This window comes from Octopus bimaculoides, chromosome 3 (genome assembly GCF_001194135.2).
Source record: "Octopus bimaculoides isolate UCB-OBI-ISO-001 chromosome 3, ASM119413v2, whole genome shotgun sequence".
Taxonomy (NCBI): domain Eukaryota; kingdom Metazoa; phylum Mollusca; class Cephalopoda; order Octopoda; family Octopodidae; genus Octopus; species Octopus bimaculoides.
Genome location: NC_068983.1, coordinates 147271033 through 147281038, shown reverse-complemented (window position 1 = coordinate 147281038; position 10006 = coordinate 147271033). Strand labels below are relative to the sequence as shown.

Sequence of the window (10006 nt, the reverse complement as noted above, 5' to 3'; positions counted from 1 at the left end):
ATATATGTTAGAAATAATACATTTCTAAATCTCTCAGAGAGACTCAAGCAGTAGTGATGCGATAAAGTAGTTGTATACTGCCAACTTAACGTGACAGTCCCAATAAGGGAATATACTACTATTATTTAGCCCTAGGAAGCTGGACCACTTCCTGTCGGCCTTGACACATTTCCTGTGACCTTATGTTTGCGAGGGGGAGACAAACTCCTTCACCCAGCCCAGCCTGCATTCAGGGACATGTTTCTGAGTTTTTGCTCGTTATCAGCCTGAAGTAGCATGACTAGCTGACATTGAAGTTGTAACAACTAGAACTGCAAAGGAATTTATGGTTAACACCTCGTTATGTGCATTTCGCTCAGATTTCATAACAGCTCAAACTCTCCTATAATATTCCTTCTTGATCTTCTTTTTTATATTATTATACACAAGATGATGTCCAGGGTGTCTGGCTCAAGAATCTCCCATGTATTAGGTTGTTTGGGAAGTTCTGAGCAGTTTTTAATATGCAAAAAGGGATATAAATAACGGACCTTTTAATAAATTTTATTCGCTGAAATAATTTCCATTATTATTAATGTCCTTTACCCATCTATCAGTTTGAATATTCCATCAATATAAAATTTGATTGGTTTTGAAGAAAATGGTTACCTAGATGCATTTTGACTCCATCTAAACTGTTAAATGTTTTTCCTTGCAATGAGTTCTGTAGGGACACAAACAAGTGGTAGTCAGATGGCGCGAGATCAGAATATGGTGGATAGGGTAAGAGATCTGAGCCAAGTTCATATAACTTTGTTCGGGTAGCCAAAGACACATGTGGTCGGGAATTGTCTTGTTGGAATACTACCCACTTTCTGTTGGCAATCTTCGGCCTCAGTTCATTTATTTTTTGGTTCAAATTAACTAGCTGATGACAGTACACATCAGAATTAATGGTTTGATTTTCTGGGAGAAGCTCATAATAAATAATACCTTTATGATCCCACCAAACACAAAGCATAGCTTTTTTGGCATGGATATTCGTCTTTGTTTTCTGTTTTGGGAGATCTTTACTCAAACTCCAGGATCTTTTCGCACTTTGTTTTCGTACACAATCCATTTTTCATCTCCAGTCACAAGTTGTTTCAAAAAAGGTATACTTTCATTCTGTTTCAAAAGTGTATCACAAACAGAATACTGGTCTAAGCAATTCTTTTCTGAGAGTTTGTGAGGGACCCATACATAAATAGCAAGAAATGTATCCTAGCTTCACCCGGTCTTCAGGAGCCATACTTTTAGAAACTTCCAACTCATCTGCAAGTTCTCTGGTCGTGATATTTGAGTTTTCTTCGATTTTTGCCTTCAGAATGTCTTCATTCAATTTTGAAGGTCTTCTACTGCAACTGTCATCTTCCAAACGAAACTATCTAGCTTTAGCAAACCACCTTCGAACAGTTGATTCACCTACAGCAGCGTCACCATAAACTTCACAAATGTTTTCGCAAGTTGTTGCAGCATTTTCTTCTTTTTGTTAAAAAAAAAAGAAAAGCATTACAAAGCGAATATGAAACTTTTGGTTAAGGAAGGGCATAAACATGTAGAAGTGCTGCAAGAAGTTAGGATAATGTATGGAGAAATGAGAGAGTAAGTTACTATAGAGTACAAGAGGAGAATTAGGAAGGTGCTCGAAACAAAATTAAAAAGCGAGAAAATCATTAACGCCATAAATACAGGGACTATTCCCGCAATGAGATAATCTGCTTCTTTTCTGAAATGGACAAAGGTCGAGCTACAGAATGGGGACAGAAGAACTAGAAAGCTGCTTACAGTTACAACGACCGACTCTACCAAGAAAAGAAGGTGACAGCAGATTAATTAACGCAGAAGGCAGAATTAATACTATGATAATTGGTATAAAAATTTATGTTGTGCTAAGTAGAGAAAGGAAACTCTTGGCAGCGAGAAATACTCAAAAAGTGATTGAAAGAATAGGAGAATTCAAAGAAAAAAGGAAGCAAAACAGAACAAACACATTGAAAGAAATGGACCTACATGGCTAATTCTTGCGACAGACCGAGAATATTAGAAGTAAAGATTGCTGGCTCTGGCTGACAGACAGGAATTTGAAACGAGAGGAAGAAACTCTAATTATAACCGCTTAGGAACAAACCTTTAGGATAAATCTGATAAAGCAAAGATCGACAGAACTCAGTCAGATAGCAAATGTAAAATCTACAGGAAAGGGGACGAAAGTATCAATCACCTTTTGAGCAAGTGCAGTAAACTAACACAAAAGGTGTATAAGCGCAGACATGAATGAGGAGGCAAAAGAGCGCATTGGGATTTTCAATATTGTTTTGACTTTTTAACAATATTCGTAATGATAATATAAATATCTAGAGCCTCTTGAATAGTTACTCTGCCTTTCGTATTACAGATAATTCAAACGATGATAATAAATAGGCTCAAGTATTCGCAAACACCTTGAAATATAACTCGTGATCAAGATTTTAAAAAACAGACTAAAGTCTATTTAATAGTCATATGCAGAATACGTGTCGTATTTATATAGCCACATGCAAAAACATGTGATATTTTCATGTCTTCAGCGTCATATGTGCAACTCTCACAAAAGCATAGATTATTATAATTAATGCAGTGTTAGTGTTGATAAGTAACTGAATGTTTGTTTGATTTTTTCCAATAGGAAAAAGTCTTTCAGTCTATGTGAAGTGACATATGTGTAAAACTATTTTAAGCATTTACTATTTCGAAATTCTCCAATAAATATCATTGGAAATGTCTCTATAGATTCATTAATTCTGATTTTTATTCATTAATTCTGATTTTTTTTGTTCTGATACTGTAAACGGCTGTTATTCTACACCGAGAGGCAAAACTTGCACCTTCTGCTGGGGAAAGCATGTCTTATAATAAATTTGAGGAGTTCAGATTTGTTAATGTTATCATTCTTTAGACTCTGGATATATTTAGATGATGTGATAATGGATAATGAGATGGTGATAAGTTTTCCAAGTGTCTATATACATAATTCGAGAAGTTTTTTTTTTTTTTACGCATTTTCAGTTCACTCACACACAGCTACATGCTTTGCGATCATTTGTGAAACAGTTCGATAAATTACTGCCGAATAAATTGCCAGATAGGAGAGAGTTTATAGTATTCTATAGTTCTATAGAATTCTTTACTTAAGAATTCGATGGTTTTTGGTGGAAAGGCTTTGATCCTTTTCGGCTTTGACTTTTCTTTTCCTGGTATTGGACGTATAGTATTTACGCAATTTATATTGTTTAACCTTTCTCTTTATAACCATCTATCATTTCAGTCTTGGTTTCGTATTTATTGTATTCCTTAAGAACAGAGATTCTGCTTTTGTTTCGTTCACGTCTTGAAACTATTTACATTGTTTTCATTATTCTTAACAGGATATATTTTTTGTTCTAGAGGCATATTTTATAAATCTGCTCTGCTTGTATAACGTTACTGTCTCACTATATATTCCATCCTTTATTTCTGTTTCATTTGGTTGTTGTGCTCTCTTAGGTTCATTGATTCCTATGTATTTCTAAGCCAGTATTTGGTAGGATTCCTTTATCTTTGTTTCTTTATCTAATTTGATATTAGTTTTAATTAAGTTTCCACTCTACAGCTTTGACCTTTACACATGTTCTAATAGCAATCATTATTTTTCCTCTTGTAAATCTTTGCACCGTACTGGCCAAGCCAAAATTCATTGTGTTGAAATCAGGATTATAACGTGTGTGTGTGTTTGTGTGTGCCTGCGTGTCTTTTATATATGTACTATTTACTTATTTATGCATGGCATATACATGTGTATGAGTGTATGGATGTATGTGAATGAAAATATATGCGTACATATATACATACATACATACATACACATATATATATATATAATATAAATATATATATATATGCATATATACATACATATATTTACATACTTACACATATATGTATATACATATGCATATATGGGAACAGGACGTCACAGAATGTAAACAACATGAAATACGAAAACAATATAGATACGCCTTCAACAAAACAGTTGCTCCCGCAAAGCAAATTAAATAAAATTTGGGATTTTTGCGGAGGGTCAAAGTTGGTAACAAAAATAGGACAGTGAAAACAAACAGGAAGGGCTGCTAAGCCTAAATGAGGTGAGGTGGTGAACGCTGGTGGAACAAGCTTTGATAAAAGACAGACAAGAATGCGTTTGATCCCTGCAGCTGATCACAAGGAAAGAAAGAAATTCAAGTTAGGAAAAGAAAGATGGCTGATGGTCACGTGTGAGCAACGAAAGAGCAAAGGAGGATAAAAACATAGAGAGAGAGAATGAGAGAGAATGAGAGAGAGGGGTGAAAAACGAGGGAAGGAAAAGTGTTGGTGGTTACGTATCATATAGAATATCTAATTGAGAAGAACGAGTTTCGAGCCCTAAGAGGCATACCACTTTGATTTATTGCCTGGCGGATAGTATACTAATGAGATGATTGTATGAAATAAATACAGTTTGTCTGTTTTCCTAGTTGTTGATACGTACAAGAAGCGGTGAAAACTCATTCACATAGCCCAGCTTAATCATCGATGAAAGAAAAATGTTTTACTTACGGCTGAGAAAGGGAGCATGGCAGTTTTAACGTTGTTACAGAAGACGCCAAGGCCGACGTTTTTAAAAGAAAATTCTTCAGCTTTTTCTAGTCTGTTCGATTGGTTGCTAGAATTTTGGATTGCGAACAGAGCGTCGTCTCTATATAGACCACCGGAAATGTTACGGAAATATTCGTGGAGACTATTAAGTAGGTAATGAACTACAAGGTCCATAACTTGAGCGGAGTCGCTGGGCCCCATGGGGATATCGAAAGAGTTGGGTGTATCCTTGCGGGCCCAGCATTTCCCATGCTAATATAATATCAATATCGTCGCGAGATAGGTTGGAATGTATTTTGGCGAAAATTAGGGCGTTATTTAGAAGGATAGCAGATATGCTGGAATAGTATTGATTAATGTCGACTTGTATAAATTTAAAGGTGTGCTTAGGGCATAGAAAATTGAACCACTGGATAGTTTCAGTGGCTTGCGTTCAGAGTTCTTAATATAGATGTGATGGAAAGTTGGGGGTATTATTCGATCGAGTATAATTTTACTGAGCTTACCTATATCGGAGGTAGAAGGATAAATGAGGCGAACGGAGGGGTTGGCTGGGAATTTTTCTTTGTGATCTTTTAAGCTTATACGGGGTGGGCGAGGTGTGGAAGATTCGGTTCTATTCCGAAGTCCAAGTTTAAAAACGGGATCTCTATTTTTGCGATAGATTTCTTTTATAGCGAAATGAAGTACACTTCTGTAGTTGTTTGGGTATTAAATCTGGGTATTTGTCCAGGAGAACATTGTATAAATTACCTGTCTTAACAGCGTGGACGGGGATTCCTGGGTATATCTGAAGTTTCTTGATAATCTTATCGATTTTGGTTAGGTGGAGTTTGGTCGCTTTCATTTTGGGTTTAAATTTTATGTTTTGACCATATTGGTAACGTTTTGCTCGAAATTGTCGAGGTGTCGGTTAGGAGGTGGGTTTTTGTGGAATCTAAATTTGCGGAGTAGGGCTTGATGGCTTAGGTTAACAGAGTTGGTAGTAGAGTTGCAGAGGGAGAAGAAAGCTTTCCATCGCATCTGTCGAATCAATTCTTTCGTAGCATGAATTATGAGTTTCATGTACTCGGTTTTGTTAGTAAGATGGATATCCTTAAGCGACAAGTTTAATTTAATTTTCTCCATTTCCGTGTCTTCAACACAGTTAGCGTTCACTAGATTAGGAACAAGTGATATATAAATGTAAGATCCAGGGATCGAGGTATAGGAAGAAAGTTAGCTTTAAGCAATCCGTAGTAAATATACAACAACTTTCAGGGACAATATTAGTTTATTGATGTGGACTTTTTTCGTATCGACGTACGATAAACTGAAAAAAGTTAATTTTATATTTCCCGGTAAGCGACCAGGGTTGCCGGGTGTGCGAATAAGACTACAAGAGTTACGGAATGGAGTAGATTAGATCCGGGTTACATATGTTTCATAGCGAGCGTAATCTTGGAAGTGGTAAATATCTAAGCGAGATGTATACCGCAGGCCAAGGATATATTCAGGCCAAGGATATCTTAATTAGATGAAAGTTCACATTGTCGTAAGGAGGTACACGTTAACGCATGGAAGATTCAATCAGAATGTAAAAAGCCCAGTAGGGGAGGAGAATATAAATATAGAGAGAAATAAGTATTAAAAGGAGAAAAAAATAAAATATAAGGGAGTGAGAGGAATGAGGAATTTAAACAAGGTCAGTTGACCGGAAGTATTCAATAGGGCTATTCTGACTGAATTACAGAAATTAGGAAGGGAAATGGTATTTGAAAATAAGATAATGTGGTGGGAAGAGGGTGGGGAAATATTTTTGATCAAGGGGGAGAAAAAAGTGTACGTGAAGAAAGCAAGATTGAATAAGGAACTTAAGTACGGTCATTTGACCGGTAGTATTCAAAAGGGTTGTTTTGGCCAAATCACAGAAATCGGCAAGGGGAGTGGTATTCGGGTGTTTCTACACATGTTTGTATTTGTGATTGCACCCGTATGTCTGTGCGCATACAAAGTAGTATCAAGGAGTTTCCGGGAAAGTTATGTTTAATAAAAAAAAAATAACTTATTTACCTAAGTTTTAACATCATCACCTTCGATATAGTCACCGTGCGCAGCAATACACCGGCCCCCAGTATCCCTATCATTTCTGGAATCTGGTCTGGAAGTCATTTTCCGTAAGCGAGTCTTGGAACTTTTGTGAATCGCTCCTCATCTCCACAATAATGTTAAAACGGCGACCTTTGAGCTGCATTTTCATCTTGGGGAAGACATAGAAGTTCGCAGGTGCTAAATCTGGTGAATAGGGCAGGTGCGGAAGAGATTCTATATTGTCTTTGGCAAGAAACTCACGAGTGACAGGGTACATTACCATCATGAAGAATCCAATTCTTCGCGCTCCACAGATCCGGTCACTTTCACCGAATATCCTTATTCAAACGCTTCAAAACATCGCAGTAGAACTCTTGAATTGACGGTCTAGACCTGGGAAACGAATTCTCCATGCACAATACCGCAGATGTAAAAGAAAAACGATGGGCATGCACTTGGAGCATTGCGTACGGCCCATCGCTGTAAGCTTGCTGAAGCATATTCAATGTTTCTGCAGCAGACTTCCCAAGTTGGTTCTTTGTTCCAAGTAACAAAAATCGCAAACTACAGCACACACGTGATCACAAAAACACAAATTCCACAACTCGCAAACTAAACACAGCGATGATACTCGGCACATTGCCTTATAGAGATCACTGCTAGCTCTCACAGCGCACGCAGTCGTGTGCTGCCATCTGTTGGCGCGCTACAGAACTAGTCTGGGAACTGGTTGAAATCACCTCGAATATGTATGTGTCTGTGTGAATGTACACATATGTATGTATGAGTATGTACACATATTCACACGTGTGTATATATTCTCGTCTGGCCGTAAAGCCTTCTGTTTGTTTTCCTGTCTTGTTTTTTGTCCGCCACTACATTCCTCCATGGCTAGATTAAATTTGCGTATACAGATTTAATCTGCGATCCATGGGACGAGCCGTTTTAACGTTGCGTCCTGCCCGAAGCTCGTCGAAACGCCGGTGTTAAAACGTGGGTAGCTGAAGAAGTAGAATGTTCTCTATGTGGCTCGTGTGTTCTCGTCTACGTTTGTTTGCAATGTCCTGTACCCAGATATGCACCTATACATACAGGTGGATGTCGGTATGCACATACCTGTACGTATATATGCATATACTCATTTACTTTTGTGTATATATATATATGTATTTATATATATATATATATATATATATATATATATATATATATATATAGTGTGTGTGTGTGTGTGTGTGTGTGTGTGTGTATTTGCGTGTGCTTGCACGGATATATGGGGGCTAACCAGACTGTGACGGCGTAGACGATTTCTATTATACTCATTTAACTTACCAGATGTTAAATTTCCCTCTTTACCCTCCACCGTCACCTTTCCCCTCCTCCGTGAATCGTCAAGTGCAGGCGACCTAATCCCTAATCCCTACCATTACGAACACCGGTCCACTGTGTGGTTATGCCGATCGGTTTAACTACCCACTCCCATCTGGCGTATCCCTTCATTGTATTTAAATTTGGATACTACTAGTGGTTAGCTTATATTTCTTTTTCAATTGTCTGACGATGTAACTGCTCTATGTTGGCCCTGTAAGTTGTATCTATTGGTTGCAACTATAATGTAACGTTATGTATTGCTGAATACTGAAACATATGTATTAATTGGAAACAAGTAGTGCTCAGTTACACCTACGTTTCCTTTCTGTTATTAGATTGTTTCGGGTGCTTTCATGAAGATTACTACATTTTACAAAAACACAAAATTCGATAAATAATGCTTGTTGAAACCACGTCTAATAGCGATACAGTTCAACAGACTAAGGAGATTACTACGGAAACATCATTTCGATAAGAGGTATGAAAACACTTTGAGCCATCTCTTAATGGATATCCATATGTAAATTTTCTTTTCTTTTTAGAGGGGTGTATAAAAAAATAATGTTAGATTTATGTAAAAACAAAACAAAAGGCATAATTGTTTGAATACGGGTGTTTGGGTTTGGAGGGAGTTCATTTGCAAAATCGGATATTACATTTTACATACAATAATTTGAGGAAACTTTCTTAGGGTTCCACATAAAAATCGGAATACAATAAATATGCATTTTTTTTATTGAAATTCAATGATTCATAACTACACTATAAGAACGTAGAGCTTAAGAAATTACCGTCGAACCAATAAAGAAGTTTGAACTGGCAACATATGTTTTTGCATGATTTTACTTGACTTGAAAATGTCTAACATCAATGCATGAGTCAAAAATTAAAAATGATTCCTTGATCCGTGAATTCTGATTGGATCCTTGCATCGATTCTTTCACTTTGTTCCACCGTTAACCATTTTTTCCATGTGTCCACTTTACCTGTAAATAATATGGAAAGAGTTATTATGTGGAAAATAGGATACATAAATTCACGTACGCACACGCACACACACACACACATATATATATACGACAGGCTTCTTTCAGTTTCCGTCTACCAAATCCACTCACAAGGCTTTGGTCGGCATGAGGCTATAGTAGATGATACTTGCCCAAGGTGCCACACAGTTACACTGAACCAGGAACCATGTGATTGGTAGGTAAGCTACTTACCACACAGTCACTCCCGTGCCGTATATATATATGTGTGTGTGTGTGTGTGTGTGAGTGTGTGTGTGTATATGTATGTATATATATGCATGTATATATATGTGTGTATATATATGTATGTATATATATGTATATATATGTATACATGTATACATATTTGTATGTTTCCCCCTCTCGTTCTTCCTTCTGTTGTTCTTCGCCTCACCTCTTCACTACTATCTCTCTCTCTCTTCCTCCCTGCCTCTCGTTGCTCGCCTATGTTCAACTTCCTCCCCCTTTTTTTTCTCTCTAACACTCTCTCACCTTACCCCTCGTTGGTCAAATGTGACCGGCTACTGCTTCCTTTCTTCTCTTGGCCATAGCCAAGCTAGCACGAAGTTTCTTCTCTCTCCAGTTCGTCACATCACAGCGTTCAGTATACAGATATTTTTTCACGTCTGGCCTTATAGCCCTTCTTGTTTATTTTCACTGTTTCATTTTCCTGTCATGTTTTCTGTGCTCTGTTTATGTTGTTTTTCATTTTGTCCACGCTTTTTTTGTGACGTCCTGTTCCCAGATATGCATCTATATACACATGTAGATGTAGGTATGTACATACATGTACGTATATATGCATATACTTACATATTATTTGTATGATTATATGTATGTATATATGTATATATATATATATATAT

General features: G+C 37.0%; 2 protein-coding genes across 2 annotated transcripts in view; one reads left to right on the top strand and one right to left on the bottom strand.

Annotated features, from left to right (window-relative positions):
• The window catches only part of LOC106875508 (serine protease 48), a 466125-nt gene that overhangs the window by 104683 nt on the left and 351436 nt on the right, over positions 1–10006 (top strand). The window lies entirely within an intron of this gene.
• The window catches only part of LOC106884082 (sulfotransferase 1E1), a 16718-nt gene continuing 15541 nt past the window's right edge, over positions 8830–10006 (bottom strand). Inside the window, exon 5 of the mRNA XM_014935301.2 lies at positions 8830–9098. Within this exon, the coding sequence (XP_014790787.1) occupies positions 8992–9098 (107 nt within the window). The 3' untranslated portion in view covers positions 8830–8991. The remainder of the gene's footprint in view (positions 9099–10006) is intronic.